The sequence below is a fragment of the Quercus robur genome, chromosome 10, assembly GCF_932294415.1.
Source record: "Quercus robur chromosome 10, dhQueRobu3.1, whole genome shotgun sequence".
Taxonomy (NCBI): domain Eukaryota; kingdom Viridiplantae; phylum Streptophyta; class Magnoliopsida; order Fagales; family Fagaceae; genus Quercus; species Quercus robur.
In genome coordinates, this window is record NC_065543.1 from 47,151,333 (window position 1) to 47,175,007 (window position 23,675).

Genomic DNA, 23,675 nt, shown 5'->3' on the forward strand with positions numbered 1-23,675 from the left:
GCAGTTTCTTTATCCATTCCAACCGCGCGCTGATGCAGTGCTGGCTCCACTACTTTTGAGTAGTAATGAGAAATGAGTGATTGCTTAGAACCGTGGAGATGGGGCTGTAACCCTTTTTTATTTTAAGCTGTGACCCATTTGTTGGGCTCATAGGAGTAAAATTTTGGCTCTCTTGAATAGCCATGAAAGTTAGAATTATCAAAAATTACTTTATGCAAAAGTTGGAACTTGTTTGAGTTTAGCTGTATGTGCACATGCGCAAGTATCAAATGTTTTAGTTCTAAAAACTGAAATCATGTATGATCTAGGGAAATCAAGTTTGCTTCAAATCAGATCTGAAAGCTTTATTTTTGACCTGATAAACAAGTAAAGTGGAGTAAAAACAAATTTAGATAGGCCAATTGTAGTTTGATTATCATTCTTGTTTTCTACGAGTGACAAAAGTTGTGTAAATTCACACTCCCTTCAGCGTTTTGTATTCACTAGTTTTAAAGACCTCAGTAGTTTCCCTTAGTGCAGTCACTAGCTTCCCTTTGTTAGCACTGTTTCTAATCTAATATTTGCTAACATGTCAGCACACCAACCATACTCAGCAAGAGACATGGAGCTTGATCAACCATATTTCATTGCTTTACCACATACTAGCATTTAGCCATCTAGGCGTCCAGGTTTATTGTTATTACAAAACAAACATGTAATGTGATCTATTGTCCTTGCTTGCAGTTTCTTCTCTTCACATTGTTCACAGAAACATCTGGTATCTACAATATTCACAGCTGGGCAGAGTTATTGGCAATGGCACCAGCTTCAGTGAGAAGGGGAACAAGCTGACCTGCCTGGTACTTCTCCATAATAGCTGCAATAACAGGAGACAAAATGCAGAAAAGGGTAATTATTCAGTCTATATATTGTTTTTTCTTGGGGCTTGATAACAAAAGATTCTAGGCATTGATATTCATTAAAACTAAAAAGAAGCAAAGAAACGGGTGGCTTACTATCACAACCACCAATGTGTTTTCCCCCAATAAACACATTGGGCACAGTCCTCTGACCAGTCCACTCTGCTAGAGCCGATTGAATGTCACTTCCATCACCTTCAAAAAGAAATACATCAAAAACGTAAGTTCCTCAAAAATATGGTAGTGCATAGCTATTAAGTATCTCATTGTTATGGAAACAGAGCAGCGGACAGGCCATTTGAGCTAGTCCCTCTTATAATGAGGTGGAGGAGGTTTCAAAACCTAGCAGGCTTTCAAGAGTCTTGTAGCTCAACTAATACTTCTTGATGTTTTCAATGAAGATGTCTATAGTATTAATCCCCCATTCTCTAAAATTGAATTATATATAATAATAAAAAATCCCCCTTTCTCAACATTGAATTATCTGTAAAAATAAAAAATAAAACATGGGGGTGCAGGTCGTACCAATCCACACACACAGAGTAGCTCAATATGGATATTAAATTGATCGTGCAGGTAAGAATAAGATGGATGCGAGTATTCATAGTAATTGAACAATACTTAATGTTCAGAACTTTCTGATTAGTGTCAAGTATTTGTACCCTCATTTTGCTATTAGAGAATGAGCTTTGAAGAACTCAACATGTTTGCAAATAATTGCATAAATATCACACGACTCAGAATATGTAGTGTAACTTACAACTCTATTTTAACAACCACAGCTGCTATAATGTATTCCATTAAATGAAACATGTATGATAGCTGTTACACAAAATTCTTCAGTCTAAAACTCTCATATCAATTTGAACTCAAAATCCCACAACGGCCTTTTAAAAACAAAGCATCTGTAAATCCAAAGATGGCAACAGAAGCAGTTACCCAAATTTCCTCACATAGTGCATTGTAAGATAGCAAGGTAACACATAGAAAAGACATTTCATAACAAGCATTGTAAGATAGCAAGGTAACACATGGAAAGGACATTTCATAACAAAGGCAGTAATGGACTAATTAAGCATCAACCAGGACATGTTATTACTATAGCTACAGCATACAGAGATAGAGAAATTACAAGAGTAATATGAAACACTTACGTTCCTCATCCAGCTCAATAATCTTGTAACTTGCTCCTAGCTGTGTGAACAGCTGCTTGACCCTCTTGCAATAGCCACAGTAAGTTTTACTGCGATTTTATGAATACCAAACCCAATTAGTACATAGCTACAGAGGATAACAGAATCTGAAGATAACTAAAACCAAATCCTCATATTATGAAGGCAGCGACAATATATATAAAAATAAAAAACAAACAATGAAGACAGTGACAAACATTTACAGTTATTGCATAAACAAAAACTGGTTTGAATGTGAAAAAAATCAAAAGGAGACACCCCAACAAATCAAACTATAATTAGCTTTCCAAGACTTGACCCCTTGTTCACAATACTCAAAAAGTCTTTTGAATATGACTATATCATTTATAATATGACCACAACTTTTGTGCCGCATGAACCCACTTTCTCAACAATATAAGCATATTCTTACATGGAAATTCTCGTTCTATACATTAAAAATTTAATATAAAAAAAAAAAAATTGAAAATACCCATCATCCAGTTCCCAAAAAAACATAGATTCAGAATTGCTAAAAGCACAAACTTTATTAGGTAGTGAAGAATATATATATATATATATATTTAATCATTTAAATAGTGTGCATGTTTTGGTGGAGAGAGGTATAAAAGAAAACACAAAAACCTGAAGACAACAACAGGATTGGAAGACACAATCTCCTTAGCCTTGTTCAACGCCATTTCTAGATCTTCTTTGCTTATTTTTGAGCTGAAAACCGATCCCATATCTTTTTATTTGTATGAGAGAGAAAGAGGTTAGAGAGAACAGGTGTTGAAAGCTTCTTTGGTTTGGTTTTTCGGTGGCAAAGCTACAAGAACCACAGGTGTTAAATTTTGAAACTGTTTGCTGACAATGAAATGAAGGCCGATTTTTTCTGGATAGCTAGCTTAGATGGTCAACCGTATATGGTAAGAGAGAGAGAGAAGTTTGGTTTTTTTTTTTTTATTGCGTCGAATTCTTTACTGCTATTTCGTGTTTTTTTTTTTTTTTTTTTTTTGAGATTTTATTTCGTCTTTTCTAGAACTATTCTATTACCACCTTTGCTTTGTTTTTACGAAACGTATTTACTAATTTTGTTATGGATAAGGATTGCCCTGTCGCCTTATTAGATACATTTTTGGTAGCAATCTGAAAAGGTTGTGATGGAAAATCTAATCTACTGCGGCGACATTATTTTTTTTTTTTTTTTTTTACAAACAAGGGTGTTCAGAAATTTTTGAGTATACGGCGACATTTCTTTTAATAATGTAATCATGTAATATTGGGGTTTAGTGACAATTTGAAATGCACTTTTTAACCAATTTATTACTTAGTTTTTCTACTATTATAAGTTCCAACTTTCATATGAGTCACCTATATAATTTATATAACCTGGCTTATTTTCGGACTATTTGTGAGTTTCATCTCACGTGAGTCACCTACTTATCAACAAAAAGATTGCAATATAAAGAATTTGTAGCTAACAATGGGGTAAGTTTGACATTATATGTTCTTCTTTATATAAAAAGAAAAAACATCTTAAATATCGTTTTCATCTCTTATCATTGGAAGAGTCAGTGCAACCAAATGTGAGAAAATTATTTTTTGGGTCGCAACCAAACAAACAAGGGAAGATGAAATCATTTTTGACAAAACAAAAAAAACAAAAACAAAAATGTACACCAAAACAAATAATCTTAGATACCAATGCTCCTATTAAGACAACACCAAAGAAAATGGTGAAAATCAAGAAGATCTCATCCCATTTCATTCATATGATAGCATCCAACTTGTAACCTCCCTCAAAAAAACAAATTTAAAAAAAAAAACAACAAAAACAAAAAATTACACCAAAACAACTAATCTTGGATACCAATGTTCCAATTAAGACAATACCAAAGAAAGTGGCTCAAATCAAGAAGATGGATTTGGATATATCCATTTTCTCGAAAACTTCTTCACATGAGTTTCAAAATTGGAACACTTATTTACCCTTTTAAACTCCGTAACCCACTACTAAAATTGTGTGTAGTACAACCTTATCATGTTTTTTAAGGTGAGTTACACATTCATAAATACCCAATGAGACTAACAAGTTAGAACAATAAAAATAAATTTATTATAAAAAAAACAATAATAAAATAAAATAGATGACTAGAAAAAAAAAATTATACACATTAGAAAAATATCAAAAATAATGGTTGTCGACCAACAACCCACCAAACATTCTCAAAAAAAAAAACCCACCAAACAAGAGTGAGGGCGGATTATACGTTCTTCATCTCTTTCAACACACCGGTAATCAAATATTGGCGACTTCATCTTCCAAAAAATTTTCATTAATTTTAAATTTTTTTAAAAATCAAATAAATCATTCATGGCTAAAATCACTACATATTATGTATTAGATACTTGCTGGGCTTTTATATCTATAGCAGCAACGAAAAGCAAACATAAGATAGTAAGAGGTGCAAACTATTGCAACAAACAGCTCAGTACCTTTTATGTTTGCTTTGCTACGGATACAAAAGTCTAGCATCTAATAAATAATAGAAAGTAAATTTTTAAAAATAAATATTTTTTTGCTTTTTCTTTAATTCAAAATTAATTAATCTTTTTTGAAAGATGAAATCACCATTATTCACTAATAAATTAAATTTAAGCATTGAAACCCATCACATCACTCCAATGTTTGATCATTTCTCAACATATAATCATATCCATTCTCTCCAATATTTCCTTCAATAATTACGAAATTCAAAAACTTCTTTATTATTTTTTATTCCATATCCATCACTAAAACTGCGTGAGGACTAAGTTTTTTAAAATTTTCAACAATCAATGAATATGGTACACCTTCATAAATACCAGTGATACTAATATGTTAGAACACCAAATTTAAATCAATTAAAAAAAATAGAAGATTAGAAAAGTCAATTGTGACAAAAAAATATATGAAATAAAATAAAATAAAAACTAAAATCCAAATACATCATATTAGAAACATAACTAAAGTAAGGTCCCCACCAACCAACACCGTAACAACTAATGCCTTATGAGAGAGTGAGTAGATTATATATTCTTCATCACTTCAAATATACTGATAACCATCAATGTATACAACTCTTTTGAAAAGTCCTTCCAAAATAGTATAATATCGATCTGTTGGAAGAGATGAAGACAACATAATCTACTCACACTCTCGTCAACCACACTGGTTGTTGCATTGTTGCATTGTTGGTTGATAACCATTACTTTAGTTATGCATTTTAGTTTTTCTATTTCATATCGTTTTTTCATTTTTATTTTTGCCACAATTAAACTCTTTTTTTTAGTCTATTATTTTTTTTTAATCATAAATTTAGTTTTTGTGTTGTAACATATTAAGAGTATCTATGAAGGCATACCTCATCTGACCAATAAAAAAATTTTAAAACTTCAACCCCACGCAATTTTATTGGTAGAATAAAGAATCAAGAATAGTTTAGAGGTTTTCGAATTCCGTGATTCTTGAGGAAGAAACTTTGGAGAAAAAGGATATGGTTAGAGATTGATCAAAGTTGAAGATAATGAATTTCAATACTCAAATCTGCTATCGAATTATCGGTGGTGAATGATCTCAACAGGTAATTATGCTAAGAATAGTTTTAGACTTTTAGTACTTACACTAAGAATGGTTTTCTTTTGATACCAAATCAAATTAAAATAAAGGAGAAATAAGTTAGTAATAAGATGCAACCTTTTCTATATTTATTAGTTCAACTCGTAACTATCTATACTATTATTTAAGGGGGTTTTCCTGTTTTGGAATCCTCATTTTTTTGGTTCAAAAGTGTCCATACACCCCTATGTTTAAGTAGAGACAAAACTAAAGGAGAATCTAATAAAAATACAACTCTAACTCTCACTAAAACATTGCCTAAAAAGTAAGGTTACTCTCCTATTGATTTTCAAATTGTTTTATCCACTTATAAATCAGATTCCCAAAATAAAAATTATATATAAAAAATAAAGACACAAGTTTTTTTTTTTTTTTTCTGCTATAAAATAGGACCACTAAGCCCAACATTTTCACTTCTTTTTTTCTTCTCCTTTTTCCCCTTTATCAAGACTTAAACGTTTCTCTCTCTCTCTCTTTTGTTGGTTTCCTTTCTTCTAAATTCTAATCTCACTTCTTCTTCTTTTTTGGTTTTTGTTTTTATTTTTTCAAATCTCTTCTTCTTTATTCTTGAATTATTAAAAAAAATGTGATTTTTAATGTACTCCCTTTTTTTTTTCTTTTTAATGATTTATTTACTTATTTATGTTGGGGTTTGAATTGTTTTCTTTTCACATCTGTTTGCACTGCTTTTTTTTTCATTTTAATAAATGTATTTTTTATATCCAAAATAAAAATCACTATGCATGTGGTTTAATTGGATGAAAGAGAGAAACATCTCAAATTGAGATGAATGGAAATTATGATACTAAATCCAAAAATTACATACTCTTCAAAGTACCCATATGGATTGGGGTCCTACTAGCTGGATTGAATACTCTTCTACTCCTTGGACTGCAACGATATGGTGTAAGTAGGCTAGCAGTGACTAATATATTTAGCTCCAAGCTAGTTCTATCTACCTATCTTAATCTTTCTTGTAATTTTACAGTTCTAAAGTGGGTACGTATATTTATGGTTGGTAGATAAGGAAGCTGGAGGGTGTAATTGGCTTGGGTTGGTTTGTAATTTTTGAAAGATGCTTGTGTTGGTGGGGCCACGGGTTGGGCTTGTTGTAAGCTTGTGTGAATTTTCCAGTTGGGCTTGAAATTTTAATTGGAATGGAGGTTTTGGTTTAAGGGTGATTGGGGTTTGGGCTAGTGCGATGGGGTCAGATGGGCTGAAGGCTTAGAGCTGGATTGTTTCCAATAAGTGTGGGCTTCAAGGTTTCGGGTTGGGGTTGATTGATCAGATTGGGCCCAGGTTGAGCTTTGGGCCTGGGTTCATGGTTTGGACCAGGCTTGATCCAGTCCACCCTTTTCCTAATAAAATTACTTCCACCAAAGGCCTATAAGGCAAGGGTGCGAGGTGTCTCTCTCCGATGTGAGATTGAGCAAATTTGTGCATGTGGGACGTTGGTTGATCTTTGCCCATTCCAAAGTGAACAATACCTGATTGGAGGCCGAAACGAAAGTCCTCCCACAATATGCGGGTGGGACGTAGGTCGATCCTTACCCATTCCAAAGCGAACAATACCTGATTGGGGGCCAAGACAAAAGTTCTCCCACAATTATAACAACCACATATTTTTACACAAGTTTGCATGACCAAATGTGAGTGAATTTTGGACTTGATTGACTAAAATGTAGTCATGTTTCTACTATACAAGCACTTGGCGCTTTAAAATTTTACAAATACATATTTTAATAATTGTTTTGAAAAGTAAATGTGTAAAATAGAAAATGCAGAATTTTATACTAAATTAAACATTAAAATTTACCCAATACAATGCTCTAAAGTATATTGTAAAAATGTATATGTAAATTAAATAAAATAAATTTTTAGTGAGGTAAAATGTTTTTTTTTTTGTTTTGGTACCTAATATAAATGTGTTTTAAATCTAAAACACAAAAACAAAACCTCATGTCAATACAAAACAAAATAAGTAGGCAAGTTATAAATGATGGAGTAAAAATAAATAAATTATGACAAAATTATAATAAAAATTTTGATCCTTAACATTACTTCTATAATAATGATGAAACAAAAAAAGATGTCTTTTGTCAGAATTTTTTTATTTAAAAATAATTATAATATTCTATAAATCTCGCAGTTTAAACTATTTCCCCTTAAACTTCCAAATGGATGGAGAGACCAAAACCAAATCAAAAGTAGAAAAACAATGTGTATCGTGTACTGAAGAGGGACCACAAGTCCAGCATATTAAGACGTGTGTCAGTGTGTTTGTCATTGTGCAACTCGACAAAAGCCATGCTAGTCCTGCTTTGCAGGTTGATTTGCAGAGTTCAGTACCAGCTAATTTACAACTTTGTTCGTTGTGCCAAATCAATTTGGATAGGCTTTGACACCACGAGAACACAATAATCACCTGAAAGGCTATGAACACCTCAAGCTGATATATATGTTGATATTTTCTATGGAGTCAAGCCATTCTATGTGGTTTAAGTTTAATCTGTCATAGTGACTGTGGTCTTCTGGGTCGGGAGCTTTAGACAGCTTTTATGCACGAGGACCAGTTGATTGAAGATTATAACAAAGGCCTGAACAATCCAAATATTCTTAAAGATTTTATAAACACCACTTTGTATAAAAATGACCAGGCAAACTTGTCATTGAAACCAAAAGCAAAAATATTTTGAGAAATGGATAAAACAAACCTGACTTCTGTAGCTTACCAAATTAATAGAATTCACTCATTTTTGCACATTGAACATTTGTTATATTGTATGCGTCCATCTAATCTAACCTTGTCGTCTAGAACCATATACAAAATGACTGTTAAGTATGAATGTAACACTTGTGGTTTACATTTTCGTTAGTATTACAAGGGCAAGATACATCAAAGATGTTATCTCAAAAGGGCCACAAGTCACCCCAAAGAGATCTTTTGGCCTGATGGTGTAATGTAGGATTCTTACTTTGAGTGACAACCACACGCTCAAACGAACCCTCCGAGCCATCTTGATTGGTTGATCGACAAATATCCATTGTGACATGCCTGCCCCGTCGAACAGGTGAAAAAATAATCCTGCCCCAACCACCCCCAAGATCAGCAGAGGTTGTTTCTTCTTCCTCCTCATCTTCGTCATTCTGGTCAGCAGCATCAGTATCCATTACATCTGAATCATAGGTAGCTGGATCCACTTCTTCATATGGAATATTATCAGCTTCTTGCTGTAACTTGATTAAGTCCTCTATCCAGGTCAAAAGAGAAAATTTCAGAAAGACCAAAAATGAAGTTCAAAAATTCCCAGATTGCACTAGAATGCAAGCTGATTAGCACGTGCATGCTAGGAATCACATTATAGCAAAAACATGCTTTGAGTGTATTCAGATGTACCATAGTCAATTTCAAGATCTTCTGGATTTCTTTTTGCATGTTGTTCCTTCAATGTCTCAAATTCCATGCCATCAAGGGGCCAGGGTTCACTGATTAAATTAAACAGTCATGTAAAATATTTACATAAGGAGCTGCAAGGTGATGGAAATATAAAAAATAAAATTGAAGAATTAAAAATGATTTTAGAAATCATTTTTGGCATTTTTGGCAAATATGCTCATCATAGAGATTGATAGAAACTAGAAAGAACGCATGATGAAAAGTCACTTAACTAATTAAGAATTAATATGTAAAAGAATCATTTTCATTCTGATGAACTTCAAAAATACCATCAAATAAACAGTTTGATATTCTTTTGTAATTTTTTTTTAACAAAAATATAAAGTAAGCTTTACTATTTTAGAATTGAGCCACTGATGACTAAGAAAATTAATGAATAAACAGCCCCATCTCTTTGAAAGCAACTCTTCAAATACTCACCTTGGTCTTTGTCCTCGTCTAAAAGCAACGAAAGAAAATTTCTCATCCTCAAAGCCACGTAAAGGTGGTTCCCCCTTGGCACGCTACAAAAATGCCACTGATTAGAGAGAAGGTAATTGCAATGGCATAAATTTCCTAAATGCTTTCAATTTACTTTTAATATATATATATATATATATATATTCTCAGAACTAGAAGAATCATAGGAATAAAAGTTTCAAACAACTTCCAAATAAGAAGAGAACAACACAATTTGTATAGTTCTTTGACAACATTTTTTTTTAAGGGCACTACATTAGAAAAGTAACCTGCAAGGTTAGGACTTGTATTGACACCCATGATAAATCATTTAAACACAAGGATCTAACACCCGCTTCACAAGAAACTCTTGAAACATGCTTGGAACATCTGTCAAACAAATATGACATTGCATGCATCATGTTTTCAAAAACCAGACTTGACTGGCTGATCAGACCAGGTTAACTGGTAACCAGTGTCTAGGCTGATACAGTCCAAAAAAAGGGCAATTTAAATTTTATTCAAAAATGGTGAAACCTGGAAAACCCCAGAAACAAAAAAATGCATAACATGCATTATATTATTATCATCATTATCATTAAACTAAAGAATAAATGAACTAACTTTTCATTTAACTTCAGAATGCTATGCCCAAAAAAGATTAGCCCATGCATTCAACACTCCACATACTTGAAGGAGGGTGCTATTTATAAAGGAAAAGGTACAAAAATTTCCTTTATTTTTCTAATGTGGGACTTGTAATACTTCTTGTTAAAACCTCACACTTATTTATGAAGGAAAAATTATAGCATCTTCATTCTTTTAATATGAAACTTGAAATACTTTTCAAATAAAAAAATTCATTCCTTTTTTCAATGTGTGACTTCCATGTTCTTTAATTATTTATGCTGGTCTGACTTGAAAACCTTGAACCCCTCCCTTTTCTGATTCTTTTCACAGTTCAAGTTTTAAATCCATGGCATGCATATCAACAAGTAGCAGATTGGCCTACTTATAGATGATATACCAAATGGTTAACTAAGCAAAGGAACAGTAGCCACATGGGGTAGACAGAGTAGGATATGGATTAAGGGAGGAACCTTGTATGCACGTTGTGATGATGTCCTCTCCAAGCGTTGGACAAAATGACAGTATTTACTAGTTCTTGCCAGTGGACATTGTCCATCATGAGGGCACTACATCAAGAGAACTATATGTGAGAAAAAGAGAATTGGAAAGAAAAAAAAAAAAGAAAGGGGGGTGAGATGACCATAATACTCACAGGGGCAACTATGAATGCACCGCTTTTTTGAGCCTCCACCAAGTCCTTTGAAGTTGTATTGATTGCAGCTTTAGATTTACGGAGTTTCTAAGAAGTCATGAATATGGCACTATACATGAGAAGGGTTAATAAAGCACAGTAGTTAATCAGAAACACAAGAGTCCTGCAACAAATATTGAATCAGTACTGTTACTAAAATATTGTCCCGAAGAATTAACAACTTACCCTTTTCTCCATCCATAATATATGAGATCGCATTTGAGATATTACATTAAATCCATGAGGTGTTCCAGGTTCAACCAAAACCTACTCCACATTTGGATTTCCAAAAAAAAAATAAAAAATCAATGGAGAAAACTTGAAAGCTGAAAAGTGTATAACTATAAAATCAATTAAAGCAACCAATAATGTAACATTTCTCAACTCCATGCATGAACGTGACAAAACATGAAACTTTCCATAACCAGGTATCATACCAGAACATCCTGTGTAAGATCCCAAAGCTGGCGTACTATAGTGATTCTGTCCTTCAGAGATGGTATCTCCCCAAGCACATAGGACTTCACCCCATAGCCAACAGACAATAAACATCAATTAGCACCAGGAAGAGGCCACAATTCCAGATTTTCAAATAAATATTTGTATGCTCTCTTCTAAATCAAAAATAGTAATGGAAGTCTCATTTGTATTGTATAAATGGGCTAAATAAAACCAACTAAAAATAATAATACACATTTGATGAAAGATTCCTTAGGTGCAGCGGTTTAAAAAAATAATATATCAAATAGAAACATGATACTTCCTACATTCATGCCAAGGCTCAAATAACTTTTGGGAAAATGTTTTAGGAAGAGACCAAGAAGAATGCAACTTACAGCAATCACAAGGTCATGTCTTCTCTCTGACTTATTGATGCTCTTAGTAAGTGCCTGAATGCTATCATAACTATGAATAAGTGGCAGATTCTTCATACCTAAAACAATTGTAACATATAAATATTAGAATTTTGTTTTGATCACACGACTTCTTTATCTCATGAATTTGTACAGGAAAAGAAGGAGGGGGGAGGGGGAACCAGAGGATAGTCACATAGAAAAACCTATTGATACTGTAAACATACTTAACATTTCATAAAAAAATGTCAGTGAGGCAACATAATTTCAATGCACACAATGATAGCATGTCAAATTAAATCTAAATCTAAATCTAATTTCTCCTTAAAATAAAAATTAATAGGTTAATCATAAGCCTATCCCCCCATTTCTTAACAGGAATGCTTGAGCATTATTTGCAGCCATACCTTATTTAGATTTAGAAGGAAGCATTAGTGGAGATACTTTAGAATAATAATGAATCAATGGAAATAGAGGTTAGGCCAAGTCACAATGATACTTTTAAAAGAATGCAACAGAATTGGAATATTCTTAGAGAATGAAGATCTATGGGTTCTGGCACCACTTTAGATTCCATTTTTAAAGTTTTAATAATATTATGACGTATGATAGTTGCAAAATGATATTAGGATCTATGAAAGAGTTCACTATGCACAAGGTTTTACACAAATTAAGCTTGTTATAGCATGCATATAAGCATCATATCACGCACCTGGTGCAAATCATACCCAGTAAATTTCATTGACCTTAGCTATTCTCTACATGAACACTAATTTTGCATGACTTCCAAATCCAAGACTCCAAACCCACACAACGGAACCAATACAATTTAGCACTCAGCCAAAATACACAACAAAGAGTTACTATATGGTCCCTTCAAACAATAGGAATTTTTCCTCTGATTTCCAACTGCTCTTTGAAATTTTAATAATACAACAATCTCACAGAAAGATCAACTACTTGAAAAGAGAAAACTGTCAGTTACCTTGTATAAGGCTCCGGCCAGCACGCTGCATTGACTGGGATGGCTCCACTAAATTGACTTTCTCCAAGGACTGTGGCCACACTTCTTGCAGGGCCCTACAAAATTTTGTTCACATTGACGCAAATGCAGCTACTAAGAGATAACAATAAACCAACTATATTGGGAGATATTAAAATGAGCTTTTCACCAGAAAGCCGAACCCGTGCCAGCACCAAAATCCAACACTCTAGCTGGAGAGAAACCTGGTAGCCTTCTACGAACCTAAACACCCAAAATATACAAAAATTATAACAAAACAATAATTCGAATTTTCAAATCCCAAAAGCTTCATTTGCTTTCTAAGAACACATACTGGGGGAAAAAAATTCAACTCAAGGGAACTAAAACCCTTCACCCAGTTAAGCCTAATTCAACTCTCTGACTCAGTTAAGCTCAGCACTTCATCTAAGTCTCAAATTTTGGCAACCAAACAGAAAAAAAGAAAATACCAGCAATTCCACACACAAGAAACACCCATTCAATTTCTGTCCTTTCACTTCTATTTCTATACTACCTCCTTGAGAACTCGGTAACATGCGGAGAACACAGCAGGCATCCGAGATGCAACATAAGCGGCAGTCTCATCCTCCATATACTTGAAGCCAATGTCACCATAGGAGCTCTTGATCTTCCACCGCTGCTTCGAATGCTCTACCGTTTTCAATGGATCCTCCACCAGCTCCCTTGACGTTGTCATCACCATCTGCGCGTTCACATCCTTGATTGTGTTCAGAGACTGTGATAGCCTCAGCACCTTCCTCTTCATGTGCGGCTCCTCAAGCTCTGTAACCCCAATCCCCCACCTCCAAAAATCAAATGCTTATATATAGAAAGAAGCATACATGCATACATATCTGTAACCCCAAAAACACTCCAAAAATCAAATGCTTATACATAGAAAGAAGCGTACATACATATATGTAAACCCAAACCCACCTCCAAAAATGAAATGCTTATGCATAAAATGAATCATACATCCCTATCTATAACCCAAACCCGCCTCCAAAAACATATAATTACACATACAAAGAAGCACACATATCTGTACCCCAAAACCCACTTCCATAAATCAAATTTTTGTACAACCAAAGAGTCCAACAATACATATCTGATAAACTACCACTTGTCCCAAATGCTTGAGCTATTAATAAATGGTGACTTAATCATTTACTCATAATTCTAATACTCCTCCTTAATGAATGGAACCCAACACATGGAGATGAACATAAGCAAGCCTTTTTCCCAAGCCAAGCTCGAGCTGCTCATAAACAGCTTGGTTCATTTGAAGCACTAAATTTAAGCTATTAGAAAATGATAAATTTAATCATTTAACTAAAATCACAACCCAAAACCCACCTCCAAAAATGAAATGCTTATGCAATCAAAGAATCAAACATACATATATCTAACTCCAAAAACCAAACCCACCTCCAAAAAAATCAAACACTTGTGCATACATACATAAAAGTATGCATATTATGAAAATAATTCAGAGAAGCATTTGGGAAATGAGTATATGGGTAGTAGCTACCTCGGAGATATTTTTTGATGGCTCGGCGGAGACGAACCGGAACGACGAGGCAGCGCTGGGATTGCTTAGCGGCGGCGCGGAGGTTTTCTGGGGTGAAGATTTTTTTAGAGGTTTCCGGTAAAAGGGTCGCCATTTTTCTATGTTGGTGGAGCTGTGACTGTGAGGGGGAAGAGCTGGTTTCTTCTGTGTGTGAGAGAGTGAATCGAGTTTGGGTGTGTGGGTTTTTGGATGCAGAATAATAGGGTTTTAGGGGTTTTGGGCTTGATGATGGGTTTATCCTTTTAGGCCTAGGTCCATTCCAAGCCTGACATCCTCTCTTACTCTTCCTCGATACAATTTTCACAAAATATTTCACAACTAACAAGATAATAAGTCATATTTGCGAAATGTTTCACAAGTGACGAGATGGTTAGTTATATTTTCACAAATTTTTCATAACTTCCAATATAGCAAGTTGCTAATAATAGATAATAAAGTGAAGCCAATAAAAACCAATAATAAAAAAAATGCTAACTCAAGTGTTGTGAATTATTGTAAGAACTGTTGTGTCAACCATATTACTCACTATTTCTACCCTCAAAAGCTTTTTTTTTTTTTTTTCTAGGAGGTAAACGAAGGAGGGGCTTAGTAGGGCCTAAAATACGAATCCCAAAATGCTAGAGAAATCATTAGGTCTTTTGGGTGGAGTCCTCCACCTCATGCAAGAGGTTGTATTTGTTGCAACAAGAATATATAACATCTATTTTAAATGGGAACCACCCCATATGATAGGGATGTTATATATACTAGTTAGCGGCTACATAATAAAAATAAATCCCCTCTCATAGGGTTAGGGCTCATTCTCATATGAGAGGGAGGATATATAAATCGAATACATGATAGATTTACTCAAAAAGAAGAAAGACTCCATCGAAAGGACATAATATCCACTCAATTATATTTTTATTTTGCTAATAAACAATAACCTCTCAATGTGCACACACTAGAGGTGCCAGAAACCATTGGTTATTTATTACCCATTTCCTCCCTTTTCTCTTGACCTCTCCCTGGAACAACACTTGTCCACTATTCTTTTGATATTCCATTGATTTCCAAGAGGAATAGCTTTTGTTGCAAGAAAGCAGAAATGGAAATTAATTATTTGTAGGATGCTATAGCATAGTAGTTAGCAGCAAAGCTCCAGGCAATAATCCTAGCACTCATAGAAACTTTGAACAAAGCAGTTGAGATGGGATATAGAAATCTGCTGATTCTGACATAGAGAAAGCAATTGAAGATGCTGAACAGATGAAGGAACCATGGTATTGCTCAATAATAGCAGAGGGAAAAAACATACACATGGCAAAAACGTGATTTGCTGTGCATTTAAGGGGAAAACTAAAGACCCTAGACATTCGCTCTGTATTTATAACTTCAATCAAAACCAAAGGGCAAGTTCTTGTTCATCTCAACAGACAATGTAGAAACCAAAAGGCAAGAGGAAAATGATCCCCATGTCCCCAACATCACAGCAAAATAGGGCAGGAATAAAACGAAACATTAATGACAGTACTAGAGTTTGAAAGCACTTTCCATCTCATTATGGAACCTCAAGAGTACATTCGCAGGTAGTGAATACAAAAAAGGAAATACATTAATAGGGATCTCATCCAAGAATACAAGCACCACCCTAAAAAAAATTACAGGAATCGAACAACTCTTTCTGCTCAGATACACGGCCAGCGAGAGACACCCAGAAGAACCCAGTCTAAAATGGGGTTGGCCAACTACAAAAATCTCAACCCTCTATTGAAACATATTCAGAATCAACTCTAATTTGAGCCAGCTTCCCTCGCCCAAAAATTTACTCAATCATAATTCCAATATCTAAATGAGATTAGCTCTCTTTAGGAACCTAATTGTCTGACAGTAATATGGCCATATTGATTCCACATAATCAAGGTATTTCTCCATCATCCACTCTTGCAATTCTTTCAACCTTTTTCTTGATAGCTCTTTGTAGTCTAGGTTCTTTATGTTCACTACAGGTTGCCAGAATCGAGCATGGACGTCTTCTTTAAGCTTCCCACGTGCAACATAGCTATAGGCCACCATGTAGTAAGTGGGTAGGTTTTTAATTATTTTGACAGTCTGCTTGAAGCTGAAGACATAGAGCGCGCACAACCAGCGGAACATCTTGATGTAGGCGGCTATAATAAGGGGCCCAAAAACCCACAAAGGAGTCAACTCCTTTGAAACTTCAGCTCCATAAATAGAATTAACCACCAGGTACAAAGGGATGCTGCAAATTAAACAGAGAAATTAGAAGCAGCAGAAATGTGTATACTATAGCTTTATTGCGTTTTCACTTTTCCTGCATTTCAATTTATCAAAACTATGTGATACAATATGAAGTGCATAACTGTATAATGCCAAAAGACTGCACTATATGACACTGCAGATGGTTGTGCTCAAGTTAACGATCAAGATTACCAATAGAACTGCAAGTTAGAAATCGTCCCTTATGATTATAATTAATTTCATTCACCTTTTTCACAATTCAAAAAATATTGCAGTTAAATTTTCAATTAGAATTGGTTAATACACCAGTGACATTCAGTAATAAGCTACACTATCCATTAATGCAATTTTCCATTAATATAGCACGTATCCTAGGCTCCATACATTGCAGACGATTCCAATAGAACAAGAAGGAAGCACTAACTCAATCAAAGTTATAGGGGCAGCAATGATTTTCACTGAGCTAAAAAAGAAAAAATGTGTTGTACTTAGGAGACCTTGACTAATGTTCCGTTCATTATTAACAGTGCCTAATTGTGCCTGATTTCTTTTTATTTTTCTTTATGTTATCCTTAGTATAACATATATGGTCTATTCTATCAACACTACACACAACTTGCTTTTAGTATGACTACCAGAAAAGTAAAATTGGTAGAAAATCATAGGAAAACAGACAAATTGACAGTTAAACATGCACCCACATTCCACACCCATGCACAAACCCATCTTAAGACATAATCCATAATGGATAAGGATATCTCAAGTCAAGCATGTCAACAGAAGAGATATTAACAGACAAAAACCAATATACTTACAATATTAGTAAGGGTATCTTTATTGTTGCATCCAGACCCAGAAAGTGGCACCAAACCGCCTTTAGAATCTCACCTCTTTCCTTTTTTTCCTTTTTCTCAGTCCCATGGTGAGTCTCTGATATCTCTGTTGGAGGTAGTTCTTCTCCCAAAATTCCATCCTCTACTTGACTTGGTGATTGTGTGCGCAACATTGTCAACCATTTCTTGAATAGTTTATGAATGGCAGGGGATGATGCAATGCTTTGATTCGCTTCAGAGGTATAAGAAAGTGGAATGTCATTCGCCTTTGGAGATTCTGTTATGGTATCCTCACTCTCTTTTAGTTTAACTGAATTCTTTGGTACCTTTGATCCATTTACTCTGCCTGCTGATTCACCATTTTGGGCACTGCCTTTGAAAGCTGAAATTCTCAAAGACTTAAGTTTTGTTCCACGAATGCAAGAAGCCCCTACACTGTGGAAAAAAGTGTAAGAAGAATTACATCTAATAAATGACAGTGACAAATTTTAACAGCTATAAAATGAAGAAAGATTTATATTTTTTTTTTGATAAGTAATAGTTTTATTGATAACAAAAAAGAGTCACCCAAGTATACAGGAAGTATACAAGGACAAAACAATCAATTACAAAAGTTAGATAAATCTAGCAGATCAACAACTGAAAATAAAGAATGACTCCTCAAAGCTGACAACCAGTCCAGTAAAGTTCTAAAAAATAATAACTTGAGATCAGGCATGGTTCTCACTGTATCTTCAAAACTCCGGCTATTTCTAAAATAATACACACATACACACACACACACACACATAAATATATTACTTCTAAAGTATGAGAAAGAAAATTGTTAGAATACCACGCACAAACATCGGTATACCAAATTTTAAAAAATTATAGATAATTTTAATCTGAAAAACTACACCTGTATAACTCAAGAACATAGAAATGTACAAAGAATCATTGTAATATGCAGATACAGAAGTTCAGAACAAAATTATACCTACCACCAGATCATGGAAGAAGCAATCACCCCCCACCCTCACCTCCTCTCTTAAATTTATTTCATATGTTTTAACATTTATATTCTTTTTGAAGCAATCATTTTATTCAAAAGAGGAACGGCTTATGTACACAAGATGTATACATAAAACTCTCCTAAAGAATTACAATCTAAAAGGAGAGCCTATAAAATCTACAATAGAATGCTCATCACTTCTTTGGAGAGTACAAGATTACTCAAACAAAGATCTCAACAACAAAGATTTCAACCACAACTGGAATCTCCACACCATAAAATGCGTGATTATTCCTCTCCCTCCATAACTACACTAGACAAAATGGGGCTATGTTCCAAGCAAATTGGCATGATTACTAAAATGATCCCTCCAACCAAAAAGCACACCCACCACTCTCCTGTACATCTCCTAGTGGACCCCAAACATTAAGAAAAATAATGGACCACGTCTCATGGGCAATAACACAGTGAATGGCTTTTGAAATAACACAAATGAGTTTTTTAAAGAACAATACCACTTTCGACCCAAATAAAATAGTTTGACCACAGACAAACAAAACCATATGCAAAAAAATTCATTAAAGCTTGTCCAATTTCCATCCTAGGTATATTTCATGATTTTAATGCCTACCAAATAAGTTGAATTTTTTTTGGTTTCTCACTTCAACATTTTTTATTATTATTATGATTGATAAATCTGCGTGAAGTTTGAATCTGATACACAGGCCTACCAATTAGTTACACAAAAAGGAGAGGCAGAATGAAGATAAGAGAAGGATGTGCTTGTGTTGTGAACCATTATCCAATCGATTAACTGAAAATCCACAACTGTAAATCCAATAACTAATAAACATGAAAATATAAAACATTAACAACTTGAGGAGGCAGACTCCTTAAACCATCAAACATATAAGTCATATTTTCAATTCTCCTAGTTTTAAATGGTATATTGGCAGTAGGACACACTTGAGAAGGAAAATTCCCACCTTAAACGAATATTGTACTTTAATAGGTAACACCTATCTGCTTTCCCAACCATCTGAAGTGTGGCTGCATAATGCTTCAACATCATCCCTTTGCTCCATGATATTGGCCTCAAGGGAAATGTTGAATAAGAATTCTGAAATGCATAAAACAGATTAATATTTTTAGATTTCAAAATATTTGTATGTCAAAATATGAATCTAGGAATTAGTGAAAACAAGATGAGAACATTTTACAATAACTAGAAACTATCACACAGCAATAGTACATGGTGTGTTTATGCAAGATAACATGTCAAAAACTTTCATGGATTTAACTAACATCGCATGGACATAGATCAAAAGTTAGAAGTCAATAGAGTCACAAAATAATTGACATGGCTGACTGAAACTCATGCTCCTTGGCTCATATGGAAAATATTGCAAGCACATATATGAGCAGATTTCTTGCACATGATTGTTAACTTATCTATGTTCATGTTGTTTAATCCATGTAAAAAACATTGACACCATCCATTAGCTGACTCATTTCTCTAGAAGGTTATGCTTATTTAGATGCTTCCATGCATTGCAACAAGTACAAGAATTTAAAACTTAAAAAAGAACAAGGCAACATGTTAACGACATATGGATTAAGTGGCTCAGTATTTAATAAAACTAGTATGGGGGGCAAGAAACATAGTCAGGCTTGAAACATTTATGAAGTGAATAAATAGATTATCTTCTTTCATGTTTTTGATAAGTATTGTCTTCTTTCATGTAAACTTGAATTCCAGAAGTATCGCACAAAATAAATTTATTGAGGAAGTTTTTTCTAAATGCTGAACATTAACATTGTCATTTAGCCCAACATCTACCATTCTTTTGAATAGAACAATTGCATTCTTGGACTTCTTAAACTAGTTCTTTCCCAAAACCAAAACTTACAATTAAGAGTAGAAGATTTCTATACATGTAGATATATGAAACCCATGTAAATAAATGCAGGTTACATGTTGAACGTCGCTAACTATCGTGTCTTTCAACCTCAAATAACTCTGCTTTCCAAACATCATACAAGCATATAGATAAAGTGATCAAGGCTTTCTTACATTACCTGCATTTGATGGGTTACCAACACCATTGTCTCACCCTCAACCACCCAATCATTTACTTAACAGGGCCTATTCAACCAAAAAAAGGACACAATAAACACGTAATTTATCCAAAGACAGAAGATAATAAGTCAAGTAAAATCCCCACAACATAATACAAAAAGTTCACAATTTTACAACAATATAATACAAGCAAGTTCTACAGAAGCAAAATTCACAATCACCCATCTGAATAATACTCCAAACCAAAGAATATAGAAAAACACAAATTCCAAAATCTGTAAACAAAATCTAAACTTTCGGTCAAAAAAACCCATAACATGGCCAACTTTTACTAGTAAACAACAACAACACACACTCTCCAATACCCAACAAGGATTGACACAAAAAAATGGCGTGAGAATTATGCATCGCCAATTATTAGCAGAAGAAAAGCTAAGTTTTTCATTTTCTTGTAGAAAAGAAGGGAAACAACAACAAAAAAATAAACCCAGAATGTAATATTTTAAATTCAATTTCCTTTCCTTTTTTCCACAATTTTCTAGGCCACCAAACAGAATCAAATACATTCCCAGCCCACAAAAAAAATAAATAAATAAATAAAAAATAAGAAAGACCCAGAAAGCAAAAGCCTAAGATAAAGCGAAAGACAACAACTTTAGCTCCAAAAGGTGTAAATTTACACTGACCTGTGCAGTTGAATTCATGAGCTCCTCAAAACCCAAATCTTTTTTCTATTTTCTATATGGGGGTGCTAAAAAAAACAGAACTTGATACAATTATGATAAGAATAAGAGCACCCTTTTTTATCTTTATCCTCTAATTGAATTTCTATTAATATAACAAAGAGAGAGAGTTTGCGTGATTGAATTTAGGGTTTTTATAGGGACCCTTTTTTTCACAGTGGATATGATATTATTATATGATGATAAAGAAGCACCCAAAAAAAAAAAAAAAAAAAAACGAAAGCTAGAGCGTAAGGTAAGGTAAAGAAAGGCGGTTGAAAAATAAAAAATAATTATAATTAAAATTAAAATGGAAAATTTGGAATTGGTGGTCTTTGTGGCATGACCCGTTTTGGTGATTCGGGTTGTGGGTCTAGTGAGTTTCTTTTTTTTTAAATTATTATAAAGAAAAGGTCAAGGATTTGGCCTTGAAACACCCACGTCATGACAAAAAGGTTAAGAAGTAAGAAGTTTATCATTTTTGGACATTACGCCTCCCTCGAGTTAAGCAAGACATTTGGACTCGAAAAAAATGCACTGCTCATAATATTTTTACAATAAATTTTAAGTAACTAGTTGTTATTGATAGATAATAAAATAATTTTAATAATTAGTTCAATTTAAAATCAATAATAACTTACTACTTATGATTTATTATAAAAATGTTGTGAATGTAAAATTTTTCTTCCAACTCTAAGGACCTAAGGTGTTACAAGTAATATTAGAGTAATATGCCACTTCTTGGTGGATGTTATTTATGTCATGAGTCAGACATGTGAGAAAGTACATATGTAGGACCTTGATAGGGCCTCACATTAATTAGTGATAGAGAAGTTGAGAAATTTATAATTCTCACCCCTCCAACACCCTTTTTCTATTGGGCTAATCTTTAGTACTTAAAAGATCCAAGGTGTTACGTATAGATTATAAATATTTTTAAAAATGATTATGAAACATTCAAAACAAGGGGTTTTTTTTTAAATGATAGTTTGAAACAAGGGTTGATCTATAAATATTTCTAAAAATCATTATGACACATTCAAAACAAGGGTTGATCTCAAATCATAAATTGTAACCATGACTCCTAAATTAGAATTCTTGAAAAGGAAGGGAAGGATTTTTATTTTTATTTTTTATTTTTATTATTTATGATTGGCATATGGGAAGGATTGACTATATGTTCTATAACTTGTAATATCGGGTTATTTTAAATTTAGTGATACTTGTAGTATCAATTATGATATGCTTTTATATTATATATATATATATATATATATATTATACAGTTTAATGCCAGCCATTTTTAAGAAATTAAATTAAATTTACTAAGATGATAACATTGATCTAAATTTAAGAAGAGCTTTTTAAAAATATATAAATAAAAAATAAATAGGTAATGTTGATATCAAGATAAATCTTAATAAGAAATAGTCCGCGGTAATAGTGGTTGTTGTCCAATCAATATATGTTATGAGCAAAATAAAACACAAAAGTAGTGAAGTTACATGTTCATGGGTAAAGATACATGTTGAAGGCTCGAATGGCAATCTTTCTCACATGCTTGAAGGTTTCTTCTAATTAACGTTTGAAAGGGAAGGAGAATCAACAGAGATATAGTCAAATTTAAGGGCATTTGCTCCAGTAATAGAACAGTCTACCATGGATTAAGGTCCACACTGAAGAATATATATATATATAAATATATTCTTACATAATATTTGTTGCTAATCATTGGATAATTTCTAATCTACACCTAAATTCTTGCACTTTATTCATTAAAAAAAATTTTGAAGTTTAATTTTTTTTTTAAATGTTTTTTCAAATGTTATGTTTTTATTATTTTATTTTTTAACTTTTCAAATACTCTTGATCTTACCTTTCTCACTACGATAAAGGGTAATTGAAGAGTTAAAAAAAATAAATAATAATAATAATAATTAATAAACCATTTGCATAGAAAAGAAAATAGCAAGACAAAGATGAAGACTGCTCAGATGAGCAAGAGCAACAAGGATAGCATGGTAAAGCAAAGATTCGTCCCAAACCTGGACTTAAACAAAGAATGGGGGCCCAACGAGCAACTCAGCCATATCCAAATGGCTGCGTTGTCCCATCGATGCCTCTATCAATGCAGACTTGCCGACTTGCAGTTGACAAAATGGAAATCAAAATTCATTGTCAAATTTATTTATTTATTTTGTTATAAAATAAGGAAAATATAAAGACAAGATAAGCAAATATTAGAGCAAAATTATACCTGAATTGCTTATTTTCTTTCGTGGTTATTCACCGCATGAAACCATTTTATTTTTAAAATCATTATATCTAATTAAATGAAATAAAATTATTCCAAATATACTTTAGTTATCAACCATTAGTATAGATTTATAGAAGGGGGTACAAAGTTTT

The 23,675-nt window shown here is 33.4% G+C and overlaps 3 protein-coding genes across 5 annotated transcripts; all 3 read right to left on the reverse strand.

Moving 5' to 3' along the window:
- Window positions 1–608: 608 nt before the first annotated feature.
- Window positions 609–3,047, reverse strand: LOC126702888 (glutaredoxin). The gene is made up of 4 exons (XM_050401751.1): window positions 2,717–3,047; window positions 2,054–2,142; window positions 996–1,094; window positions 609–856 (listed from the first exon to the last, which is right to left on the reverse strand). The coding sequence occupies exons 1-4, from the start codon at window positions 2,815–2,817 to the stop codon at window positions 771–773; spliced, it is 375 nt and encodes a 124-aa protein (XP_050257708.1). The 5' UTR covers window positions 2,818–3,047; the 3' UTR covers window positions 609–770.
- Window positions 3,048–8,436: 5,389 nt separating this feature from the next.
- LOC126702522 (uncharacterized) lies at window positions 8,437–14,620 on the reverse strand. Of its 2 annotated transcripts, none has more exons than XM_050401239.1 (12): window positions 14,358–14,620; window positions 13,341–13,609; window positions 12,975–13,048; window positions 12,788–12,882; window positions 11,785–11,882; window positions 11,386–11,469; window positions 11,135–11,215; window positions 10,910–10,996; window positions 10,728–10,823; window positions 9,610–9,692; window positions 9,130–9,218; window positions 8,437–8,983 (listed from the first exon to the last, which is right to left on the reverse strand). In XM_050401239.1, the coding sequence occupies exons 1-12, from the start codon at window positions 14,488–14,490 to the stop codon at window positions 8,643–8,645; spliced, it is 1,530 nt and encodes a 509-aa protein (XP_050257196.1). In that variant the 5' UTR covers window positions 14,491–14,620; the 3' UTR covers window positions 8,437–8,642. The 2 variants fall into 2 exon arrangements, with proteins under 2 accessions (XP_050257196.1, XP_050257197.1); XM_050401240.1 differs by having other exon boundaries at window positions 13,341–13,629; window positions 14,358–14,496.
- Window positions 14,621–15,909: 1,289 nt separating this feature from the next.
- LOC126701741 (uncharacterized) lies at window positions 15,910–21,453 on the reverse strand. 2 transcript variants are annotated; one of them, XM_050400087.1, is made up of 5 exons: window positions 21,231–21,449; window positions 20,544–20,610; window positions 19,451–19,584; window positions 17,453–17,905; window positions 15,910–16,638 (listed from the first exon to the last, which is right to left on the reverse strand). In XM_050400087.1, the coding sequence occupies exons 2-5, from the start codon at window positions 20,568–20,570 to the stop codon at window positions 16,224–16,226; spliced, it is 1,029 nt and encodes a 342-aa protein (XP_050256044.1). In that variant the 5' UTR covers window positions 20,571–20,610; window positions 21,231–21,449; the 3' UTR covers window positions 15,910–16,223. The 2 variants fall into 2 exon arrangements, with proteins under 2 accessions (XP_050256044.1, XP_050256045.1); XM_050400088.1 differs by having other exon boundaries at window positions 16,481–16,638; window positions 17,526–17,905; window positions 21,231–21,453.
- Window positions 21,454–23,675: the final 2,222 nt, after the last annotated feature.